Raw genomic sequence first — 24,859 nt, 5'->3', positions numbered from 1 at the left:
ATATATATATATATATATATATATATATATATATATATATATATATATATATATATATATATATTCATATAATTTAAGTTATTTAATGGTTTAGATATATTTATTTATTTTTCGGGGTCGTAAAGTCTCATCCTCTCACCATGTCGTATTATTTTCCATTTGTCACATTTATATTCAAAATTTATAAAAAATAAAATAAAATAATGAAAAGACATCAACTTAAAAAATAATGTTAATAATAAAACTTTTGAGAGAGAGACGTTTGAGTTGTTACAAAAGATATCAAAGCCGAATAGAAGGTGTGTCATCAAGAACAATGGCACCGTATGGGATGGATTGTGAGATCCTCCATTTGGAGAGGGGAATGAAGCATTTCTAGGAGTGTGAGGTGACGTGTAATAGAGAAACCTAAAAGAAAAACTCAAAAACATTGAAGGGAAGCCTAAAAAAGATAGTATCTAGATGAGTATTGATTCCGTTGCGTAACACTGAAAGACGTGTTTTAAAATCGTAAGGCTGACGGCGATACGTAGTGGGTAGTGGGCAAGAGTGGAGAATATCTACTATTAAAATCATATACCTTAAAGAACATTCCCAAATCCAATTTCAGTGATACAAAATAATTCTAAACACAACAGATTGCTCCATCTACTGCTATCAGGATGGCTATCAGGATGGCCTGAGAGTGTTCTTAGGAGCACTTATCCATGGAGTTCCTGCAATGGCAAATCTCCACAAAGCATTCACGTGCTCTGGCAGCGCATACTCAATTCCAACACGAGGACCTACTAGGATGTTCTCTGGCTCCGGAGCGTCGAGGAGTTCTAAGCCACCTAAAACACATTCATACATACATCATACGACAGAGTTCTTCGAGGGGCATACAGGTAGAAGCATTATAATGACAGTTACCGGGAGCGTAAAACGGGTGGTTAGACCATTCTGTCGATAACCCGAGCGCTTGGCCAACCTTTGAGAAAAGTAAGAAATAAATTTGGTAAGTAGTGATATCAGATGTAAAATGACTTCTTAACAGAGCAATATTAACCATTTTCAACTCTGATGGTTTTTTCTTTTACAATATTTCACTGCCAAAAGAAGAGAAACAAACAAATCTTCTACGAGTTCTACAATGATATGATTCCCCTCGACATTTTAAGATTAACCAGACTCAGCCTCATAGAAGCAATAGATCACAAATGCACATGTTCATGTTCATGTCATGTAACGGCCTAAGTCCACCACTAGTAGATATTGTCTACTTTGACCCATATTGTGAGATCCCATATCGGTTGGAGAGGGGAATAAAGTATTCTTACAAGGGTGTGGAAACCTCTCCCTAGTAGACGCGTTTTAAAACCGTAAGACTGACGGCAATACGTAACGGGCCGAAGTAGATAATATCTATTAGCAGTGAGCTTAGACTATTACAAATGGTATCAGAGCCAAACACTGAGTGGTGTGCTAGCAAGGATGCTGGGCCCTGAGTGGGAAACATCTTCCTAACGGATACGTTTTAAAATCATGAGGCTGACGGAGATATGTAACCAGCCAAAGTGGACAATATCTGCTAGTGATGGGCTTCGGCTGTTATATGCTAAATGCTCCAAATTCACCCCGTGGCATTTTTCTTTCCCGAAGGAAACGCGAGGAGTTTATGGGTTCATCTTTGAGATGCAGTCATCGTTTGGTGGTCACATACTTCTAACTAGGGAAAGTCCATTAGTTTCATCTTTAGGACGAAATAAGCTGTTTCTATAAATAAAACGCATAGGGAAGGATTTGGGAGGGGGCATTGAACGTATTTCCTTACCTTCCCGGCCCAGTAAGAAGAACAGGCTTGTTTGTGATCTGACCTCTCCGTTTCTGAATCGTCTCCAGTCCTGTATATTGTTTACATTAATCTAACAATGCAATTATGAAAGCCTACAGTGAAAAGTTACATCCAATCAAGAACGATGGATGCTCTGATACCATTTGTATTAACCCAAGTCTACCGTTAGCAGATATTGTCCGCTTTGGTCTATTACGTATCGCCGTCAGCCTGACGGTTTTAACATGCGTATGCTAAGGAGAGGTTTCCACACCCTTATAAGGAATGTTTCGTTTCCTTCTCCAACCGATGTGGGACCTGACAATTTACTGAAAACTACTGTAAAGAAAGGATAAGAAAACAAGCATAATTTTCAAACGGGTCTTAACAATTCACATATTCTCTAACTATGACATACCGAAAAACAATACATTGATTCTAGATGAACCTCGTTTACAGCCAGCTCCAAGAAGCAGAAATGGACCTTTACGAAACAATTCTAACCAACAATAGAAAACAATTTCATTTGGGTGCTGACTAAACAATGGGCTCCAGACTACAGGGAAAGCATCTAGAGGTGGTTGTATAACAGCTCAAGCCCACCTCTAGCACATATTATTTTCTTTGGGCGTCTGTTTGGAAGAGATTTCCATGCACATATAAAGAATATTTCGTTTCCCTCTCCAACCGATGTGAAATCTCATAGGTTGCTCATGGGTTAAGTTTGTGTAAGCTTGAATTAAGAACTTTGCCTATATTTGATAGCTCGGTTAGCTCGTTCCAAGCTACCGGATCTTTAATCTCACAGGTTGGCCATGTGAAAGGAAGTCGTGTTTTAAACTTACATTTGTACAATATACTAACTTCAACAAATGATAAAGCCACAAACTAAAGATAAATCACATGAGCTCAGGTTTGTATAACCTACTCTTAAACAATCCAAACACACATTATACGAATTCAGGCTTCGAAAAACTGTGTCAAACATTAGATCAAAGAACTTAGGTACAAGCAGGCTAGAAAGTTACCACTGACAGGAGCACATGATCTGACTAACACAGCAGCACCAATTCCGACCTCATCGGCAACAACGTTCAGCATCATATGGAGACCGTAGCAAAGATAAACATACGCATGCCCGCCCGGTCCAAACTACAAATCCATACAACTTGGTTATGAAAACATCTACAAGAAGTAGACATCCCATTCTTCATTTTCCCATCAGCAATCAGTTCAGCTAAAAAGTACTTACTACTGGAGCTGTTCTAGCTGTGACACCAAACCGACCATGACAAGCAGAATCATTTGGTCTGTAAGCTTCTACCTATCAGAATCATTTCAATGGTCGGGTCTCAATAAGCCAATACAACTTTTTCACAAATCCAAGATATCATCACAATATCAGCATGAAAATTCCAACTCCCATTAGTAGAAAAACAGATTTCAGTAACTTGGTATTTAAACAGACAAAAAATCAAACAGGTTGTGTGCATTTATCTCAGTGACTTGGACAGAAAGAAAAAATGGATACGCACAGGCTTTACAAATACAAGAAAGAACGCGGAACGGATACCTCAGTAATCCGAAGAACAACGTCGTCTCTCCTGAGGAGCTTTCCGAGCAAGCGTGGGGCGAGGTCCAAAGCGTCAACGAGGAAGAACTCTTTGGGGAGGATCGTGAATCCCTCGGAAGAGGAAGAGGGTGAGGATTCAGCGATTTGGGTTTGTGGGTCGGTCGCGGGCTTCGATTTGGCACGAATGGTCACCGATTTGGGGCGATGCCCTGATTTTTTCTTCTTCCTCGTTTGAGATTCACGGCGGAGCACGGTTGAAGAAATGGGGGTTTTGGGGTCGGCGACTTTCTTGAATCGATGAGGTTTGATCATTTTGCAGGAGAGGGAGAAAGCGAAAATCTGAAATGGGGATTGAGGAATCAAGAGAGAGCATGGGTGCCTGGTCAGAGCTGTAGACATTCGGCGGAAGTCTGACCTTTTTCGCGGGTTTTGACTTTCTCGAACTGTCAACGGCTTCTTAATATATACAAATTTAACTTAAAATCAAATAATTAGAAAATAAATTTTAAATTTTTTGTCCAATATTTTTAAATATTAAAATTATGCCCCAATTATGGTAAAAATTAATAACGTGACCAAAATTAAATATTATTTCCATGAATAGGAACCCTATTTTTTTGATCCGAACGACGATGTGCCGCCATAGTTCTAGAGACTTCTACGCCGAGAACCTTCCGAACTCTACGGGTTCCCTTTATTGCTTCCTCCATCCTTACTTCTCGTTCGCTTAGATCTCTCTGAACCCGCTTGAAATTCTCTCTTTCTCATCTCTCCGACGTAATTTTCCCTCTCCCAAGCTCCGGTAATGGCCAAGTTCGGCGAGGGCGACAAGCGGTGGATCGTCGAAGAACGTCAGGATGGCACCAATGTCCATAACTGGCACTGGGCTGAGACGGATTGTCTCGAATGGTCCCGCAATTTCATGTCTAAGCTTTTCTCTAACCTCCCCCTTCTCGACGGCGAGGGCGGCCTTTTCATCAAAACCAAGAAGGTGGACAAGGTCGATGGCGAAGCATATGTCAATATTCGGAAGGGGAAGATCATTCCTGGTTATGAACTTAGTGTCACTCTCTCTTGGGTAGGCGAGGCCAAGGATTCCGCCGGTAAATCTGTGCAGAAGGTCGATGGGCTTGTGGAGATTCCGTACATTTCCGATGAGAACGCCGATGAGGATCCTGAAGTTAGGGTTTCTGTCCAGGACGAAGGGCCGATTGGGAAGAGAATGAAGGATGCTATGTTGGCTAAGGGGAAGCCGATTGTGTTGGAGAAGGTGAGATTGTATGTGCAGAGTATGGCTAAGGGTGGGCCTGCGAAGGATGATTTGGAGGCCAAAAAGGTGGCGCCGAAGAGTAATCAATCTGCGGCGGCGGCAGCTGCCCCTGCAACCCCTGTGGCGCCAAAGCCGGCAGTGGCGGCAGAGAAGAAGAAGAAAGCTAAGGAAGGGTTTAAGACAATAACTCTGACCGAGAAGTTTAGTTGTAGGGCAAACATTCTGTTTGAAATTCTCATGGACGACAATAGATGGAAAGGATTCACTCAGAGCAATGCTAAAATAAGCAAGGAAGTCGGTGGAGAGATCAGTATATTTGATGGGTCTGTCACCGGGAAGAACTTGGAGTTGGAAGAGGGGAAGTTGATTGTGCAACAATGGAGATTCGGAAGCTGGCCTGACGGCATTCATTCCACGGTGAGCTTTCAATTTTGTTCCACTCTTCTTTACCCATCTCCTTCTCAATGCTCTGTTTTCTGGTATACCTTAGGGAACATTTACTGGTAAAATTTGACGATCCTTTGTTTGAAAGGGCTGATAATTTGGATGGTTGAATATTCGGATACAACTCATAATCATTTCATTTCTACAACTTTCAATTTTACTTTGCCCTTTGTTAACGCTATAGTTTGTCATATGTTGATCAAATTTATGAAATTGTTGTAGCTACATCCAATCACGTATGGCATTATAGCAGTAGAAAATTCCTACAATTCAAGGGTGTTTTTTTGCTAGTATGGATTCGTTTAATGGGTTCTGGTGATTAATCCAACATATCATCAAAGCTAAATTGGTTCTGAAAATGGTATGTGCAGGTGAAGTTGACATTCGATGAGCCCGAGCCAGGGGTTACCGTTGTGAAGTTGGTACATTCCGACGTGCCTGAGGAGGACAGGTTGGTTTTTCTGATCAAATGGTTGACATCTTTTTTACTTTTACAAGTTTCAATCTCAGTTTCTGTGGTTCTGTTAGCTAATTTGTTCATCTTTTGGTTTGAAATAGATATGGGAACGCAACTGTAGTGGAGAACACAGAGAGGGGCTGGCGGGATCTTATTTTCCATAAGATCAGAGCAGTTTTTGGATTTGGAATGTGATGGGGTACTGTCTTACACTAGAGTCCAGTCCTTTGACTTATGAAGAAGCTTATCATTTGCATATCTTCATGAATTAAAATTACTTGAAATGCTTCATTTTTCAATTGTCAGATGATGGTGTTGTGCTCATAGTATGTGCTGTCTTCCATCCATATTTGAGAATGAAAATTCATTGTTGGATTCTGAGTTTTGACATAAATGAGATACAATTGTCATCTCTTTATCACATTCTGTCTTGTTCTCTGTAACTCTCATAATCTGTCTTGTTAATCTCATCCATGTTTTTGTGGCCAAAGGAATGCATTCTTTTCCCTTTAATAGCTTTAGTTGAATTAATGCTGCAAGCATTTGGTTTTTCATTAAATGACTGTGAGACTTTCAGAAGCTTCCAATAGAGGCCCCAGTCTACTAAGAAGAGGTGTTAGGATCACATGATAGGTTTATATGGTTGGAAAGATTGCAGCGTTGAATTTATATTTGGGTTGTGAATTTATTACTTACATTCTTGTGTAAGAGCTCAAGCCTACCGTCAGTAGATGTTGAGAAGTTTTCATGTCTTTAATAAGGAATGCTTCCTTCTCCTTTCTAATCAACGTGGTATCTCTCAATCCACCCCATTTAGGGTTTCAGTGTGGTTCTGATATCATTTATGACAGCTCAAGCCTACCAATAGTAGATGTTGTACTCTTTGGATTTTCTCTTTTAGGTTTTTCTGCAAAGTTTTAAAACTCGTCTATTAGAGAGAAGTGGCTACTAACTATGGATTTTAGTGTCAAATCCTTTTTCTAAGTACTCATTTGGTCTTATTGGACGCCCTCTTCTTGTAGGTTACCTCATGTTCCATAGGTGGCTATCTTTGGCTGTTTTAGGTTCTGATTTGAAGGTTGATTATGTCATTAAATAGAACAGAATCATGAATGAAAGAGTGTGTGTTAGTTTCCTTTCTAAGGCTTCTTCGAACATTGATTGAAACATACCCAAATTCAGAAATATTTGAACACAACAAACAAGAGATCTATGCCTCAAAATTATACATAATCTCTCTGTCCATAAACTCCCACACCAAGTGTACGAAAGAAGTTTAGGAACAAGAAGGCTACGAAGAAGGGGGGATTCTTCCATGTTTAAATCATCTCCCAACAAGCTCTGTCAATTGATCGGCGAATTGGGTTTCTCTCACAGAGCTGTCTGTATCATCTCTGGACGACGGCGCCATTGCCGGCCACATGAACGTAGGCTTTTCATGAGGCAGTGTCGGTGGATTCATTTCCCCTGTAAGCACTTGCAGAACGTTTTTCATCGTCGGCCGTTGATGCGGATTCGGATGGCAACAACCCAATCCCAAAACCAAAATCCTCTCCATTTCTTCCTTCTCATATTGCCCTGCCATCCTTTCATCCGCAGCTTTGACTATTTCCCCTCTCTCTTGAAACTCCCACACCCAATGCGTAATATCCCCGTCGTAGTTCCCGCCTATCTCCGACGGGTTCGCTGCCTTTCTCCCGCATGCCACTTCCAGAACTAGAACTCCAAATGCATACACGTCTGTCTCCACCGTCGCCCTGCTCGTCAGGAAAATCTCCGGCGCCATGTACCCTCGTGTCCCGGCTATCTCTCTCGTCGAATGATGCGTCTGTTCTGTTCGACGAATTGTCCGAGCCAACCCGAAATCTCCCAGTTTTGGTTCGAATTTCGAATCCAACATTATGTTTGAAGACTTCACGTCTCTGTGTAGGACTGTCTTCTCGCACCCATTGTGAAGATAATCCAGAGCTTCAGCCACCCCATAAATTATGCTCAGTCTAATTTCCCAATTGGGTCCGGTGGAGAACCTGTAATCGACGTAGCCACTATCGCCGCCGCCGCCGCCGAAAATCAACTTGTCCAAGCTGCCGTTTGGCATGTATTCATATACAAGTAAAAAATCCCTCTTCTCGTAGCACCACCCAATTAGCTTTACGAGGTTCTTGTGATGGAGGCCGCCGATTGTTGCCACTTCTGTTATGAATTCTTGCTTCCCTTGACGAGAATCCTCCGAGATTCTCTTCACGGCGACCTCTCTGTTCGTCAAATTTCCTTTGTAAACCGTTCCAAATCCGCCTCTCCCGAGCCTGTTCTTGGGGTCGAAATTATCCGTTGCCTTCTTCAATTCTCTAAATCTGAACTTTTGAACTCGTGGGGCTATGGAGAAATCTTGAAGCTGATCTTCAATTCCGTCGTTGGCTTCTTCCAAATCCCTTCTTCGTTTCTTCATGATCCAAAACCAGAGAAATCCAACCCCAAGTAATAGAACAACTCCACTGACACCAACGCCGATGGCGATATTGACCCATCGACGATGGTTGTTGGATTCCACGTCGCCGACATCATCGCCGGAGAATTGCCATGATTTTATCCAATTTAGCTGTGAACTGTAATCGAATTTTGAAGCAGAGAAGCCAACATAAACCTCATCAGGAAGAAACGAGAGATTCAGGGGATGAAAAATCACTCTGCTTTTCAATTGATCTTCCAATCTAGACGACAAAGACACAAACACCGATATATTTTCGCCATCAAAATCAACTCTGACGAAAACATCCGCCGTACCCGAAAGATTAACTCCAATCCCCGACAGTGGCACCTGCAAAACAGAGTCAACACCATTCAAATCCAACCCCACGTGATTCCCATCAACATCCCCTGGAAAATTCTTCTTCGTATCAAATTCAATCGCAAATATTCTAGCTTCCGCCATCCCATTCGTCTTCGTATTAGCAATCCCCAGCCACTGGCCCTCGCTACCGGCCGGAGGAGCAAGCTCCGGCGTGAGAATAAAGGCGACCCCTTCATTTCCAGCCGGTGAAGAATTCGCCTCCGATCCCAAATTAAGCACAAAATTAGCTATAAACGTAGCCGCTTTATCTCTGTTTCTGAGCAGAAACGTCTCATTGTAAACGACTCGAACAGAGGCATTAGGGATGGACTGAACTTCCGATGGGAGTGGGGGCCGCACGTTTTGGCCATGGAAGACGCTGGTATCGTAGGTCCATATGAGAGTGGCGAGCTGGTCGTAGTTAGTGGCAAGGGGGAAATCGATGAAGAAGGTGAAAACTTGAGTTATAAGAGTTGCAGAAATGGCGGAAAAAAGAAGAAGAAGAAGAAGAGTAGGGGGATTGTTGGACGCCATGGCGAAGTGAAAGCTTCGAAACCCACTAAAAATTTCTCAAATTTAGGCTTTGATGATGGAGAATTATGGGACGATACAGGTCTTAGATTTGGTGTGAACGTTGCACACATTCCATTGACCATAGGATCATGTGGTCGTGGTGCTCGCGGTCGTGTTCTTGCTTTCAATCTTTTCTTTTCCATTGAAAAACATAAAGGAAATTCGTAATTAATCCATTTTTAGATCCAACATTCGAACTCCAATTACATTTTTTATTTCACTTATTGGAGTATAGCTCATTGAACTAAAACATATACTTCATGTTCTGTTCCTACCGTTCAAGCTTAGTTTTCATTTGGGTCTCTAAATTTTAAAATATTATATTTTTATTCAAAAAAAAATTTCAAAAAAGTTATTTTATGGAATTATTTGTAAAACTATGATAGCGTCTGCGCACGTGAGAAGAATTAGTTTAAATATAAAAACCTACCTTGCCCTTAAAAATATATGGCGGCCATTGTTTTTAGAATAAAAAATATACAAGTGGTAATAAATAAATAAATAAATAATTATAAAAATTATTTTAAAAAAAAAAACATTGGGTTGGGAGTTAGCCGGGGCCGCTTTGATTGACCTCATCGTTGCAGCCGTCTGCCCACTGAAAATTCTTTTGGAGACCAATTTTCAAATTCTAAAAATAAATAAAAATAAATAAATAATTCCAAATCCCTATTTATTAACCAACACATATTAAATATGAGCTAAATTATGTTTCTTTTTACCATTTTTTACCGTTTAAATAGGTAAGTAATTTCTTAATCTTGATTAACCACTTTAGCATAAATTTACTTTTTTTTATCAAATGTTTTTTAATGATTAATATATTCACTAGCACTAACCGCTTTAATTTATCAACATTTTCTTAAAATATTTTTATATAACTACCGACTCAACTTGCACAACGAACGCTCTAATTGACTATACACAAGTTGCGTACTTTTTGTGTGAATTTCAAACATCTTATCATTGTCTTTGTGGACAATTTACTTTTATATCGAAAAGAAATGTAAAACTTTAATTCTCTTATTTTATGAAATCTCATTTTTCTCGAGATTAGATATATGTGTGTGTCTATCTATCATCTATCTATATGTGATTTACCACATTGGTTGGGTAGGAGAACAAACCACCATTTATAAGGGCGTGGAAGCCTTCCCCTAGCAGACGCGTTTTAAAGTCTTAAGGGGAAGCCCGAAAGAGAAAGCCTAAACAGGACAATATCTGCTAGCGGGGGATCTGGGTCGTTACAAATGGTATCAGAGCCAGACACTGGACGATGTGTCAGCCTTCTTGCTGTTCTCTAAAGGGGTAGACACGAGGCGGTGTGCCAGTAAGGACGTTGAGTCCCAAAGGGGGTGGTTTTGGGGGGCGGTCTCACATTGATTGGAGAAAGGAAAGAGTGCCAGCGAGAACGCTGGCCCCGAATGGGGGTGGATTGTGATGTCCCACATTGGTTGGGGAGGAGGAACAAACCACCATTTATAAGGGTGTGAAAACATTCCCCTAGCAGACGCGTTTTAAAACCTCGAGGGAAATTCCAAAGAGGACAATATCTGGGAGCGGTTGAGGGAAAACCCAAAGAATACAATATCTGCTAGCGGTGGATCTGGATCGTTACACTATAGATACATATATGTATATACACATGATACATTATTATAACTATTTGGAGCTCAATGTAATCTAAATAGTATCGGAACATACCCATAAAATGTCTCGACTTTTAAACTTCATATAAATGTTCGAAACTATTCAAAATCGAAGGGAAACTAACATGAACCGATAAGAAAATTGTAAAATTAATTGAAATTTGAGCTGAATTAGTTAGATTTTGACTTGACCCAATTGGATTAGGACTAAACCCATTGAGAATTATGTTGAATGGATCGAGAAGCAACAAACGGGATTGAGTTAGCCCTAAATTGTTGGCATCTAAACTAAACTAGCTATGCACGTCGAACCAATCGTCTCTATCGTTGTGAACTAGTTGCATGGTGTTCTTTCTTCTTTGGCGGCCTCATGCATGCAACGGTTGCGAGGCGAAACATGAGTGTTTTACGAAAATCGAGCAAACGACAAGAAAATGATAGATCGATCAAGAAGCGAAGAGCTCCAAACCCTAATTCGATTGTGAGAGTATTTATAAGGTTTGGAATGAATTTATAAGTATTATTAAAATCTTATTAGGATTTAATAATTCATAAATTGAACACCGACAAACTAAATCGTAACATCATTAAATGCAACGAATCCAACAATAATGTATTGGTGACCAACGCGTAAACCGCTTTTCCCAAAAATTTCCATTTCCACGGTACGGATGCTCTTGGTGGTCCCCACCTATATTACTTTTAATTAATTATCTCATTCAATTTTAATAATAAAGCAATTATATTTCCGAAAATAAATAAAAATAATTCAACTAATATTAATTCACTCCCTAAAATTTGGAATAAAAAAAAATTAGACTTTCATCTAATTTAATCAAGAAAAAAAAAACACCGATGAATTTTAGTAAAATTACGTTTGTTTTTTTTTGTGCAAAATTATTGTTATTTTTTTTATAAATGTTTCAAAAGTTAAAAATAATATTATAAAAAAATTTAAAATTATAATTCTTTTATAATTTAGTCAATTATTTAATACAAGGACACCTGTACTGTTGTGAGATTCCCAATACCAAGCACAAAAATAGACTCTTGGTTAGTCTAGCTGTACCCTACTGTCACGCAACAACATGTGACCGTCCAACACGTCGATATAGTTGGACGGCGCTTCAAATCAATCTCCACCGTTCATTCCGAAAAAAAAAAAAAAACAACAGTTCGATCTACTTCGTACGCGTGGCACAATATGTACGGAATAAAAAAACCGCGAGTTTAATTAATTATTGATTTTAAAAGGCAGTTATTTAGTCAGTGGTAATTAAGTAAAAAATATGGAAGGTGAATTTTATTCAATGTTACAAACGGTAAATTTAAAGGGATAAGTCAATAATTTTTTTAATTAAAACATTTTATTTTCAAAATTATAATTACATTATTGTAATTTCCTCGTTTTTTTTTATCACTTAATCCAAATATAATCATTAGACATTTGATTGTATCATTTTAAATTTAATCCAAATAAGGTTAAATATAATTAATTTAAAATTTTTAAATATATTTTATAATTTATTAATCTCAATGGTCCACGTCATTAATTAAAGTTATTAATGATATGAATCATTGATCTGTCATCATTACATTATATGCTTATTTATAGCAAAAGCCAACAATAATTTCACGCATTGATAACACGCCATATATACATATATGTATATATATACATTTGTAGTATACTTTAAAAAAATATTTATTTTATTTTATTTTCTTTTCTTTTCTTTGAGTACATTTATGATTTATTATTTTAAAAAATTAGAATTAAATCAAAATTATTTAAATTGATTAGAAATTATAACCAAGATTCCCGGGAGGGAAAATTTGGAGTTATTAGATAATTTTGGGGTTTATTTTAGTTTTAGATTTCAATTTTTTTAAATATAAAATATTTATTATCCAAGAATATAAAGAAACGACACGTGTCCTTCCGTGTACGAGCAGGATCACTTTACAAACATGACTCAACGGGGTAACGGATTTGAGGGAGTGGCAATAGAGTAATTAAACGCCAGATTATGGGTAGTTATAAATGATAGTAATTTAAGCATTTTGGGAAAATAATTTAGAAAAATTTAATTGGATTTAGATTTGGTGAATTTGACGAGTTTCCTCTTTCAAATCCGTTTGAAACAATCGTCTTCCTCCCAATTGATCGACTCGAGGACTGTGATTTTCAGTCACGGATTTCACTTCTCTCTCTAAAACTCACCACTGTTTCTCTCTCTAAAAAACTTGTTCGTCGGAGTTGCAGAAAAACTGGGTGGTTCTGTTTCTTCGATCTGCCGCCATGGCTGAAGTGACGAAGTACCAGCTCATCAATGGCGGAAATCTGGTATCAGACGTGAAGAGTCTCTTCTCCATTCTTAAAACCAGGAGAACTATGGCTTTTGCTTATGGATTCATGTTGGCCTTCGTTGTTTTCACGGCCTTTTTGGCTTTTAACTCTTCTTCTACTTCTTCCTATTTGCCTTCCTTCTCTAATATTTTCAGTGGGAGGAACTTTGTGGGGTCTAATTCCTCTAATCGAGGTTCTGGATTTCTTTCTTACCTTTTTCCTAACGGTTCAGTCCAGCAGAGTAATCCGGCGATCCCTCCTATGGCGCCGGAGGGTGATTTGCCTAGATCTAGTAATGTGACGGCTCCGCCTCGGCCGTCGACTGTTGAGAAAGAGCCGCCGCGTGTGAAGAACCGTACGGAAGAATCGGTACTGGTAAACAGTCCACCGCCTGGGAATCAGACGCTGGATTCTGCAGTTTCGCCTCCGCCTCGAACTCAACAGCCGAGGGGAACAGTGAAGAATGACACTCAATCTACACCGGTTCCTGATGTTACGAACTCGAATCGAACTGAATCGCCAAAATCCCCTCCGGTGGTGGATGATCAGGTTAATGGTTCGGTGCTGAAATCGAATCCATTGAAGAACGGAAGTTCTAGTGCGGTGGAGAAGAATGTACCGACGAATTCAGATTCAGATTCTGGTGAATCTGTGAACCAGAATGATTGGTTCGAGTCTTTGAAGAATTGTGATTTTTTCGATGGAGAATGGGTGCCAGATGATTCTTATCCACTTTATAAACCTGGTTCTTGTTTGCTGATTGATGAACAATTCAATTGCTATTTGAATGCCAGGCCTGATAAGAATTATCAGAAACTTAGATGGAAGCCCAAGAAGTGCGATCTCCCAAGGTATGATCATAAATTTTTTCTAAGTTCTTTTGATGAATTTGAAGCAATCAACAGGATTATAGGCTCTTGGGTTTTGATCTTCTAGCCATTCCTTCATTGTTTATGTTCATTTGAAATTGCTGGATCTAGTTTAACCAATCAGAATTGTGTCAAAAGATTGTTTGCAGCTCTATGTTTAGTGGCCAAGAATCCCTAATGAACTCTAAATGATATGTTCCCTATTATGTTGCTATGAACATCAATGAAGATCGCACTTTCGATTCCTCTTATTCTTAACTCATTAACTTTCCAATTACACAATAATGTGATGTAGGTTGGATGGAGGTAGAATGTTGGATATGTTGAAAGGGAAGAGATTAGTTTTCGTGGGCGATTCGCTGAATCGAAACATGTGGGAATCGCTTGTTTGTATATTAAGAAACTCTGTTAAAGATCAAACTAAGGTGTTTGAAGCCAATGGAAGGCAGGTTTTCAGAGGGGAAGCAGCCTACTCTTTCATATTTAAGGTTGGTTTTGTGTTCTACTTGTTCTTCCAAGCACTTGTTTTTGGTGAATACTCATTCATTTGATGGGTTTGTTTCTTTGTCTTTGGCTCGATAGGATTATAACTTCACTGTAGAGTTCTTTGTGTCTCCCTTCTTAGTCCGAGAATGGGAGACACCGGACAAGAACGGTAAAAAGAAGGAAACGTTGCGTCTCGATTTGGTCGGGAAGTCGTCCGATCAGTACAAAGAAGCTGATATAATTGTCTTCAACACTGGTCACTGGTGGACTCATGACAAAACTGCAAAAGGGTAAGTGCCAATTGTGTTATTCAAGTGAATCCGTTCGAGTTTTGACGAGTTGAGCTATGTTGAATGAATGCAGGAAGGATTATTACCAAGAAGGGAGCCATGTTTATGAAGATTTGAATGTTCTTGAGGCATTTCGAAAGGCTATGACGACGTGGGCGAGATGGGTTGATAAGAACATAAATCCAATGAAGTCCATTGTGTTCTTCAGGGGCTACTCAGCAACCCATTTCAGGTAAAACAACAAACAAATAGAAACAATCAAACATGAGACCATTGCTGAATGATGAATCATTTGTGTTCAACAGCGGAGGCCAGTGGAACTCCGGTGGACAATGCAACAGTGCGATTGAGCCGATCAAGAACGAGACATATCTGCGACGGTATCCGAAGAAGATGGTTGTTCTGGAGAAGGTATTGAGAGGGATGAAAACTCATGTCACATATCTAAACATTACGAAGATGACGGATTTTCGGAAGGACGGGCACCCGTCGATCTACCGGAAGCAAAAGCTAACGGAAGAAGAGAGGAGATCGCCATTGAGATTCCAGGACTGCAGCCATTGGTGTCTTCCTGGTGTTCCTGATACATGGAATGAGATTCTATATGCAGAACTGTTATTGAAACAGCAAAGAAGAACATAAAGAGGCACAAAGAAAAGAAAGTAAGTACATATGTTTATTGGGTTAAGTTCATATCATATCAAAGATTTAAAAGATTAGCGTTTCTTTTTTTTCTGAATTTTTTTTGGAATCATATAGAAAAGGATCAAACAACAAAGAGTTGATATGAATTCTTTTGGTTCTACAATAATCAATGAGAGTAGGATGATATAGAAACGAAGTTTGTGTTCTTGAGGATCAGCTGAAATCTTCTTCTATGGTTATTGGTGGCTACCAATTGTAAATTTTAAATTATGTAGGAATATGCTCTTTACTATAGAACTTAGATCATTTTAGTTAGACTTCTATGAAATTCCATGTCGAGTGTAGAGCAGAACAAAACATTTCTTATTAGAGTATGGAAATCTCTTCCTAGCAAATGCATTTTAAAATCGTGACGACGATACGTAACGGGCCAAAACGGATAATATTTGTTAGTGGTGGGTTTTGGGCTCTTACAAATGATATTAAAACTAAACATCGGGTGATGTGCCAACAAGACGCTGGCCCCCAAGGAGAGTAGGGAGTAGATTGTGAGATTTTACATTGATTGGAGAGGGAAACGAAGCGCTTCTTACTGTAAACCGCTTGCTAGCAGATGCATATAAGTATCTAGTGATTTAGAATAAATAATAAGTAGATTTAAGAGAGTAATAAATAATTGTTTAGTGACGAAATTTAGATTAAAGTAGAATTTATGCACTGAAAAGATATTTAAAACATTTGAATCTCTAAGTCTTATTCTAATTTTCTAACCGTCTTTACTCCTAAGTGTGACATGGTCCGTATGACAATGACTTAGAACTATATATAATTAATTACCTTTTTGCCCTTTTCTCACGCGGGGCTAAGCCTTCTTTTATTTCAAAATAATAAATAAATAAAATCCATAATTTCTTATTTTAAAGATAATAATTCTTTTTCATCTTTGGAGATTAAAATCCATAAAATAGATAAAAAAAAAATCATAAAACTCTTTATTTTTAACTTTTTCAAAATCTAAAAATTGAAAATGTTATTAATTCAAAGGATATTAATATATTTTAAAAAAAATTAACTTTAATCCACACAATAAAAGATTTGGACCAATCATAATCAATTACAACATTATTGTTATTGTTGTTGTGTGTTGTAAATTGCGTAAGAAACTGGACGCGGCTGTCGGCGTCCGCTTTATTTTTGGACACCACATTTCTAGGCCTCACACTCCCACATGTCTTTCCTATTTTTGTCGGCCAATGCCCCTTTAATTATTCCACCACATATTTTTATTTATTTATTCCATTCACCCTTTTTTTAATTAATTAATATTTACCTTACCATTACAATAATTTGAGCACAATTAATATTTATAATAAATCCGCCGACAATAGAAAGGAGTGGAAAGAGATTTCTTTCATTATATAAATAGGATCGGGATAAAAATTATATTCTTCATCCTTACCTACGATCCCACCCGAATCCCTTTCCCGTTCAATTTTTATACTGATCTATTCTTACACCAAAATCGTGAAGAACGATCTCTGAATGCGAAATCAGTCTACCTAACTATACTCTTACGTATATAAATAAACTTCATAGATCTAGTTTAGGAGAGGAGAGAGGGAGAGACCCTAAATACATGTAATTACATAAATGCCCTTATAGGTATTTGGATAATTGTCTAATAATATGAGGGTGGTTGGAATTAATGAAGGATGGGATACTTGGATTATGGATTGGGCCTATGGAATAAAAGTAGCATTGAAATTGGGCCTTCGATTAAATTTATGGGCTTATCAGCAACTACGGCCCATTCAATACAATGTCGGAGTATTTTCGATTTTGACTAGAATAAATCATTTTTAATTCTACTCAAAATTAATTGACACAAGAGAAGTAACCCATGTGTCGAATGTGAGGTCTTTCGGATCGACGGAATGGTCGGTTTAAATTCTTAGATCAGGTCCCAATTTTAGAATGAACGTACGTGAACATGAGATTCTATCCTAAAATTAGTTGACAACGAGAGGAGTAATTCGTATATTTTTATAAAGAATGTGAAGTTTCTTCATTTTTCTGATGCGGGGTTCTCGAGATCGAAGGCTCCCGTCCCATATAATGAAAAAATATAATTTTTTTTAAAAGAATTAAAAAAGAAAATACTCTAGTGGAAAGTCAAAGGAAGGTCAAACTGTTTGATCATGAAGCTTCTAGGTTGGCTACTATTACAAGGAAAATGGAACAAGGGTTGACTTTTTTTCCCTAATGGATTGAAGCAAATTGAGACCTTTTGATAAAGTGCTAAGGACATGAGTTGACATGATTATGATTCAACTCAAACTCAAATCGAAATTGGCTACTAAAAAAGTTATCTTTATCCACTAATTTCATCTGAATGCTCGAATACTAATCTTGAAAAATATGTTAGTAAACGACCCGTTCTATTTCAATTACGTGTCAAATAAGTCAATGTTAGTACAACGCATAAAAGAATAGTTGAAAAAATTATGTCAAAAGGGAAAAATCATATGAATAAAGAAGAAAAAGAATCGAAGGAAGGCTCCGAATTAATCATGTCAGAATTTTGACTTTTGATCGTGGATTAGTGATATATATTTGATATATGATATTATGAGATTTATAATGAAACCTTCTCATTATAGTATGTAATCCAATTTTGATTTCGTTTAATAATTTTCAAATTGAAATGATTGTAGGAAAAAAAAGTCAACTTTAAAAGTCAACTATCGATCATAAAAGTCACACCAGATTTGACCAATGTCACTAGGGAACTCTTTGTTCCTTAATCTTAATTACAATTTAGTTCCTTAAAATAAAATATCATGTCGTTAAACTCATCTATCACATCTACGATTATTGCTTCATCTTCAAGTTTTTGTCTCCCAAAGAATTAAATCATGAGCTCGTGATCATACTCGTTGCAGGCCATCAATGGAAGAGCCTCGAGATTGGCTTTGATATTCATTTTTAGGGTTTTATTATGTCCATTGGCAGTATGGTTGTAGCCTCTTGCTTGCCTTCCAAGTTCTCCTTGCTTCTCAATCAATTCTTAATTATGATTATTATTATCATTATTATCACAAATTTCAAGATCTTCCTATATGATTAATGTTGTCAAAGTCGAAAAATCTAATCTTATCCGTTCGAGTTATTCAATTAAAGTTATCTTAATCCAATTTAAACATCCAATTTAAACATAGTTCATCTGACTATTTAGATTAGAGAGAAAGAAATAAAATAAAGATTTTGTTTCGTTTGATAATGGTTTGAAATAAAAAATAACAATACACCATAAAATATAACATCTCCCAAAGCTCAATACTTTGTGTAACCCAAAAAGAACCTGCAACCATGCATGCAAGAACAAGAACTGATGAAGAACAGGGAGAGATCCATATTTAAAAGCTGGAGACGACAAAAACAGATCCAAAACAAATTAAAATATGTACAAAAATCCAACTTTTTGTAATTAATATTTGGGTTTATGAGGCAGCTTGATGCAAATGAGGAAATGGCAAGATCCTCGCCTTGTTTGCAAGGCATAGAGCGGCTGGGTTGGGGGCGGTGGTGGCGACGGTGACGGTGGTTTTGGTGGCAACGGAGGCAGCGGGAGTGGCGGTGGCGACGCGCTCGCAGGACGGACACATGGTGAGAGTGGTGGCCGGAAGCTGCATGTAAAAGGGCTGAGATGTTTTTAAAGCTCTCAACTCTTGAAGCTCCTTTTGTAATCTTCTGTTCTCTTCTGTCAATGTCTCACAACATCTCCTTAAATACTCACAATCTACTTCTGTCTGCTTCAACTTTGTCCTACAACACAAAATAAAAACATCAAATTTTTGGTGTTTTTAATGAATTTCCAACCGAATTTGTAATAATGTTACGAACCCAATTGTCATATTGTCCACTTTGACCCGTAGCAACAAAAATATATTTCTTACTATCATTTCCTAAATTAGCATGTGTTGGGCTTTACTCGAAGACAGATGTATTGCTTACTTATAAATCTACGATTATTCTCTAAATTAGCAAGTGTGAACTCCCTCCCAATAATGTTCGACACCCAGAACCCGGAAACAAAAATTTATAGCGTACCTAGCTCTTCTATTTTGGAACCAAACTTCCACTTGTCTTGGTCGGAGGTTGAGCTGCTTGGCTAGTGCTAGCTTCTGCTTCTACAAATTGTAAAGGGAACCATTAGGGTCTCACAATTTACAAAAAGGGTTTTAAAAATCAAAGCTAAAGATTAAAGGGTTTTGCTTACTGGATTGAGAGTGCTATGTTCTTTGAAGCTTTCTTCAAGAAAAGCCGATTGATCTTTAGAAAGTCGAAGCTTTTTTCTTGCAGACCCATTTTCTTCATCGTCGCTGATTCTTGAGGAAGCTCTGACCCCAAAATCCATCTGGAAAGACGAAACCGTACTGTTCGGAGATGACAACGCCGCCGTCACTGCCGCCCTGTCTTCTGTCTCCTCCGCAGCCGCCACCGCAGGGCGGCGGTTTACATCCAGCGCTACCCTTTCTTCTCCTTCTGGGATTACTGCAACGAGAATAAAAATAACATAAAGATCATTTTTTGATGATAAAGTTTCGATTTTTAAAGGAAACCCATGAAGGGGAGTGTGTTTACAGTGATCGGAAAGCCATGGAAATCGGAGATGGGAAGAACGAGGAACGGGAGCTGAAGGAAGAAGATCCAGCTGAACCGGCGGATCCGAACCGGAAAGAACCATTGTCCGATCATGATTATCATCTTCTTCTTCATCGTCGTCGTCGTGAACCGAACCAGAAGGCGAACCGGAGCCGGAACCGGAAGCGGAATCATGAGCCAAACCGACACAAAACCCTAAAGCCATTAGAGAGGAAGAAGAAGAAGAGGAGAGCTTAGAAACGCCATTAGAGAGAAACCCAAATGGCTTATTGGAAATGGGTGCATCGCCGAGGCTCAAACCCAACTCCATTGCCAGAGGAAGAAGGAAAGAAAGGCAGAGTTAAAAGGAAAGAAGAAGGCGAAGAGGGTTTTTAAATGCGAGATGAATTTAAAAAAAAAAAAAAAGAAAAAAAAAAGACATCTTTTTGTTTGGTTTTTTTATTTTTTTTTTATTTTTTGAGATGGAAGAGTGAGATTGACCGACAAAAGAAGATTGAGAAGTGCACGTGAAAATATTAAATTATACAGCGGTTCATACACGAGACTTGAGAGAGAGATTAAAAATTTTAAAAAAAAAAAAAACAAAACAAAAAGAAAAGTATTGGGACATTTACATATCTCAAGTGGGGTATTAATCAGAGCTGACAACGTTGAATGTTTATGTTCTGTTCATAGACACTTACAAATGGGTTAATAATAATTTCATCAAATATTTCCTTTTTCTTCTCTTCATTTTATTTATAATACTTCGCATCTAATATCTCCATTTGTTATAACGGTGTGGAAATCTCTTTCTAGTAGACATAGACACGTTTTAGAACATCAAGAAAAAACCCTTGAAGGAAAAGCCAAAAAAGACAATACTGCCCACGAGTGATATGAAAAACATTCCTTATAAGATATGAAATATCTCATAGTAGAGAGAGTTTTTGAAAAAAGCTTAAAAATGACTATATTTGCTCGCGACTAACTTGGACTGTTACAAATGACATCAAAGCTAGACACACTGAACAGTGCCCCAGCGAAAATTGTAAGATCCCACCTGAGTTATAGAGGGGAACGAAACATTACTCGTAAGCGTGCGAAAACCTCTCCCATTTTAAAATCTTGAAGGGAAAACTTAAAGAGAACCGTATCAACTGGTGGTGGATTTAAGTTGTTATAATTTATCAATACGAGTCCTTATAAAAAAAAAAAAACATACACATTATTTATGTATGTGTAGTAATTATTCGATGTTGAGCGTGAAATTTAGAGTATTTTTATAAATTAGTATTACGACGTATTCAATTCATTTATTTGCGATTTTAATTACTTCATTAACTACCACGATTAGTTCAAGGGTAGTTAGACAAGTAAAATTATATATTTAACTTTTTTAGAAAATAAACTACCAAATATTTATATAATTTATTAAATTGATTTATGAAATATAAAATTAAAAAAAAATATTTTTATTTTCTAAAATTATTATTTCCTCTTGTGGTCCAACAAAATAATTTTCCAAAAGAAATTATTTTTAGTTAGCTTGGCTTGGTTCCCAAACTAATAAATACAAATATATTCTATGTCAATAAATTAATGTGAGAGGATAAAAACATCAACATTATTATTTCATCATTTATTTCACCCCATTATTCAATTTATTCGATTTAAAATTTCAAACCTAAAATTCATTCAATAATTATAATAATAATATTTATTACACGAGTACACCCGTTGAAACTCACACCAAATCAAATTTGAGTTAGGTTTATTAGGGTTGTTCGAGTCGCATATCGGAGAGAACCAACTCACTCAAAATGTCTATATAAATCATACCTTACTTAAATTATTATTTAATAAGAGAAAAATAAAAAATAAAATATTTAAGTGATTATTAAAAATCATGAGAATGTATTTATGAGAGGACAGGCACAAGGCTTGACAGAAACATAACCATCTTTGACTTGGGACTTTCTTCAATATAAATGATTAAGTAATTAATATTTAATATTTTCGTAATTGAAATTTATTACTTCTTAATCAATTTATTAATTACTAGCTGTTAATATTATTGTTTTTCTCACCAACCCAGCCACCCAAAATCATTACATAAATATTTATTTTATTATCAAACTCATTAATTGCTCCCTTACCAAACCCATCACAAATTCCCTCCTCTTTTAATTTTAATTAATTATTAAATATTTTTTATTAGACGGTCTAAAAAAATATTAGAGGTGTCTCTAAATTCATTATTCCTATTTAATAATTTTAACGTTGGAATTCTTTTATTTCGTATAGTTATATTATTGAGTTTTTTTTTTATTAAAGGTGATCTAACAATTATTTTCTCGGATCATTATTACATCACGTCAATCTATTTGTATAATTGTGAAGTACATATTTATTTGTCTATTTTATCTACCGATACTAAATATTTAATTTACGACCCTCCTCGTTTGAGGTTTGAATAAGTTTGAATAATTATTGAAATATTATTTAAAAAAATTATTGAATAGGTCGAAATAATTTTGAGCTATTTTATTGATATAAATAAATAAAATTGAAACGTGAATATTATGTATTTTTGGAGTAAATATATGGGTTATTTAATAATTTAACTTTGGAATAAAATAAATTAATTTTGATAGGGTGGCTTTAAAAGCAGACTTTCCAAGACATCATCTTCCACATGTTGGGGTTAGAATTGTCAAAATAATATTTTTGGGAGAAATTTTTCCTTTTTTTTTTTTTTTTTTTTTGCTTAAAAAAAAAAGTAGAGAGAGAAAGAGAGATTAGCACGAGATTTGACCAAATAATAAGATGTTTGACTTGGGGCAGACAAGGCGACCATGTCTTTACACTGTCCAATGCAAGTGGTCTTTTTTTTATTTTTTTTGGAGGGGGAAGAGGAAGAGGGTATAAATGTCTTTTCACGAAAGCAATTGTATCATTTTGAGTGTAGTGTAGGCTTCCCCATCCCACTACCCCAAAACCCTACTCCCATTAGGGTATCCAATGGCCGCTCTCCCTCTCCGTTTAAGGACACTACACGACTCTTCACAATTGTATGAGATTATTCACTTTGAGTAGAAGCTCTTATAGCTTTGCTTCAGACTTCTCCAAAAGGCCTCGTTTCAATGGAGATAGTATTATTTGATTATAAATCCATAATCATTCCCTAAATTAGCCGACGTAGGATTTTCATCATCCAATAATCTCAAACCGTCCATTATAATAAAACGTAACATAATTAAGGATTTGAATGGGAAGTCGAGACGAGAGAGGGGCACATAAGTAAATAGAGAAATTAGGGGGGTAGGTGAATAAATAGTGAAGAGATGGGGGGTATAAAAGTAAATGAGAAAGGGCGTTGGGGAGTGGATCCAGGGGATGTGACGAGGTCAGATATGTCATGCTTTTGGGATCATTGCAATAATTGAACTCATGCAGGCTTTAATGATAAGCTTTAGAGAGAGAAATTATTTAATTCTTTTTATATAAATATAAATAAATAAATAAAAGTTGTAGGATATAGCGTCCCAATGGAAGAAGGGCAGGCAGCCCTAGGCCGTAGGGTTACCCCTACTACCCCCACAATTTCTCTCTCTTTAAGTACTCATTTTCTTTTCCCACATTCCCTAATCAACGTTTTGACAATGAATCAATCATAGGCTTATGCCTTTCTCCCACTCATTTGGTCGCCCCAACGACTTCCCATGGGCCCTCCCATTTTTTCTTTCTTATTATTATTATTTTTTTTAATAACTCAAAATCATAAAAAATAACTCAAGCTCACTGCTAGTAGATATTGTTCGTTCTAAAATTTTTAAAACATGTCTGTTAGGAAAAGATTTCCACGATCTAGAACGTGGGATCTTAGCGTCCTTGCTGACACTCATTCCTCTCTCCAATCGATGTGAGATCTCACAATCCGGCTCTTTTAGAGTCAAGTGTTCTCATTAACACACCTTTTAGTGTCCACTCCCTTGGGACTCAATGTCCTTGCTGGCACACCATTTGGTGTCCACCCCTTTCATGCCCAATATCACAATCGGGTTTCTAGGCAGCGGATTTGGCGATTGTGCGGCACCCACTCTCAGCACTGAGTGGGTCAAGCCTACTTCAAGTTACGTTGCCTATGGTCGGGCAACGTGAATACAAACTTCGGGTCTTGATTTCAAAATAAGATTTTAGAAAGAAAGGGAGAGGTTTTGGAAAGAGAGATAAATTGAAATTGGTGTTATATGGGAACGTAAGCAAAAAGGCAACAACGACTTATTGCATATAACTATCGAGTAGGGAGAAGTTGACAACTAGTCGTATTCCCCTATAGTACATTTTGAGACATTTCATGTCTACTAGGCATAGCCATGACATCGCCGAAACATCATACTCTTAAGGAAAACAAGAAAGAAATAGGCAGTAAAAGAAAGCAATAAAATAGTACAAGGCAAAGGTTTCGGCGTATCACGGGCATGCACCCATGGGCGACATGCCTTAGACAAGCATGACTGTGACACCCAACGTCCTCGTTGGCACTCCTTCTTTTTCTTAATAATCTCAGCTTAATAATAAGATGGCTATTATTTATTTATTTGATTCGAAGTGCTAAAATAAAGGGTAAGAATTATTATTTTTAATTAATTATGGAATTTATGCTTATAATTATTATTTTTTTTTTCGATAATGACAAACAATAGCGATAAAATATTACAAAAAGCACAATGAATGCTGTCATTGGCGAGTTCAACATTGGTTTATAAAGGAATGATTATCCATAAGTTTAAAAAAAAAAACATCTAATTATCATTATAACGTCAATGATGAATACGTTTATATATATATATATATATATTTTAATTAAAATACTACACTTGTAATTTCTTCTATAAAATTACATTTTTAATTATTTTTCTATGGTCAATTCAACATAGAAAGGGTTTTTTTTTTTTTTTTTTTT

General features: G+C 37.0%; 5 protein-coding genes across 5 annotated transcripts; 2 read left to right on the top strand and 3 right to left on the bottom strand.

Annotated features, from left to right (window-relative positions):
- Window positions 1-540: 540 nt before the first annotated feature.
- LOC111441503 (DNA-3-methyladenine glycosylase) lies at window positions 541-3,806 on the bottom strand. Its single transcript, XM_023078530.1, has 6 exons — window positions 3,387-3,806; window positions 3,066-3,137; window positions 2,842-2,965; window positions 1,814-1,883; window positions 913-970; window positions 541-833 (listed from the first exon to the last, which is right to left on the bottom strand). Exons 1-6 carry the CDS (start codon window positions 3,783-3,785, stop codon window positions 825-827), a joined length of 732 nt encoding a protein of 243 aa, XP_022934298.1. The 5' UTR covers window positions 3,786-3,806; the 3' UTR covers window positions 541-824.
- Window positions 3,807-3,997: 191 nt separating this feature from the next.
- LOC111442335 (activator of 90 kDa heat shock protein ATPase homolog 1-like) lies at window positions 3,998-5,978 on the top strand. The gene is made up of 3 exons (XM_023079704.1): window positions 3,998-5,073; window positions 5,472-5,551; window positions 5,659-5,978. The coding sequence occupies exons 1-3, from the start codon at window positions 4,192-4,194 to the stop codon at window positions 5,750-5,752; spliced, it is 1,056 nt and encodes a 351-aa protein (XP_022935472.1). The 5' UTR covers window positions 3,998-4,191; the 3' UTR covers window positions 5,753-5,978.
- Window positions 5,979-6,684: 706 nt separating this feature from the next.
- Window positions 6,685-8,973, bottom strand: LOC111442448 (probable L-type lectin-domain containing receptor kinase S.5). Its single transcript, XM_023079889.1, has one exon. It carries the CDS (start codon window positions 8,919-8,921, stop codon window positions 6,882-6,884), a length of 2,040 nt encoding a protein of 679 aa, XP_022935657.1. The 5' UTR covers window positions 8,922-8,973; the 3' UTR covers window positions 6,685-6,881.
- Window positions 8,974-12,707: 3,734 nt separating this feature from the next.
- Window positions 12,708-15,462, top strand: LOC111442266 (protein trichome birefringence). Its single transcript, XM_023079588.1, has 5 exons — window positions 12,708-13,807; window positions 14,121-14,313; window positions 14,408-14,601; window positions 14,675-14,833; window positions 14,907-15,462. Exons 1-5 carry the CDS (start codon window positions 12,909-12,911, stop codon window positions 15,241-15,243), a joined length of 1,782 nt encoding a protein of 593 aa, XP_022935356.1. The 5' UTR covers window positions 12,708-12,908; the 3' UTR covers window positions 15,244-15,462.
- A 3,277-nt stretch (window positions 15,463-18,739) lies between these two features.
- Window positions 18,740-20,247, bottom strand: LOC111441495 (homeobox-leucine zipper protein HOX11-like). The gene is made up of 4 exons (XM_023078519.1): window positions 19,891-20,247; window positions 19,526-19,800; window positions 19,357-19,436; window positions 18,740-19,071 (listed from the first exon to the last, which is right to left on the bottom strand). The coding sequence occupies exons 1-4, from the start codon at window positions 20,219-20,221 to the stop codon at window positions 18,747-18,749; spliced, it is 1,011 nt and encodes a 336-aa protein (XP_022934287.1). The 5' UTR covers window positions 20,222-20,247; the 3' UTR covers window positions 18,740-18,746.
- Window positions 20,248-24,859: the final 4,612 nt, after the last annotated feature.

The sequence above is a fragment of the Cucurbita moschata genome, unplaced genomic scaffold (genome assembly GCF_002738365.1).
Source record: "Cucurbita moschata cultivar Rifu unplaced genomic scaffold, Cmos_1.0 Cmo_Scf00004, whole genome shotgun sequence".
Lineage (NCBI taxonomy): Eukaryota > Viridiplantae > Streptophyta > Magnoliopsida > Cucurbitales > Cucurbitaceae > Cucurbita > Cucurbita moschata.
The sequence above is the reverse complement of the archived record's forward strand: the minus strand, read 5'-3'. Positions and strand labels throughout refer to the sequence as shown.

Bases quoted from the DNA above. Each gene is read 5' to 3' on its own strand.
- LOC111441503 (XM_023078530.1), bottom strand. From the start codon at position 3,785: ATGTCTACAGCTCTGACCAGGCACCCATGCTCTCTCTTGATTCCTCAA. The intron at 3,138-3,386 runs GTATCCGTTCCG...TGATTCTGATAG, and splicing joins TTGTTCTTCGGATTACTGAG to GTAGAAGCTTACAGACCAAA. The intron at 1,884-2,841 runs GTAACTTTCTAG...AACAATATACAG, and splicing joins ATCATGTGCTCCTGTCAGTG to GACTGGAGACGATTCAGAAA.
- LOC111442335 (XM_023079704.1), top strand. From the start codon at position 4,192: ATGGCCAAGTTCGGCGAGGGCGACAAGCGGTGGATCGTCGAAGAACGT. The intron at 5,074-5,471 runs GTGAGCTTTCAA...TGGTATGTGCAG, and splicing joins CTGACGGCATTCATTCCACG to GTGAAGTTGACATTCGATGA. The intron at 5,552-5,658 runs GTTGGTTTTTCT...GGTTTGAAATAG, and splicing joins GACGTGCCTGAGGAGGACAG to ATATGGGAACGCAACTGTAG.
- LOC111442448 (XM_023079889.1), bottom strand. From the start codon at position 8,921: ATGGCGTCCAACAATCCCCCTACTCTTCTTCTTCTTCTTCTTTTTTCC.
- LOC111442266 (XM_023079588.1), top strand. From the start codon at position 12,909: ATGGCTGAAGTGACGAAGTACCAGCTCATCAATGGCGGAAATCTGGTA. The intron at 13,808-14,120 runs GTATGATCATAA...AATGTGATGTAG, and splicing joins AAGAAGTGCGATCTCCCAAG to GTTGGATGGAGGTAGAATGT. The intron at 14,834-14,906 runs GTAAAACAACAA...TGTGTTCAACAG, and splicing joins TACTCAGCAACCCATTTCAG to CGGAGGCCAGTGGAACTCCG.
- LOC111441495 (XM_023078519.1), bottom strand. From the start codon at position 20,221: ATGGAGTTGGGTTTGAGCCTCGGCGATGCACCCATTTCCAATAAGCCA. The intron at 19,437-19,525 runs GTAAGCAAAACC...TACAATTTGTAG, and splicing joins AACATAGCACTCTCAATCCA to AAGCAGAAGCTAGCACTAGC. The intron at 19,072-19,356 runs GTACGCTATAAA...TTTGTGTTGTAG, and splicing joins TTCCAAAATAGAAGAGCTAG to GACAAAGTTGAAGCAGACAG.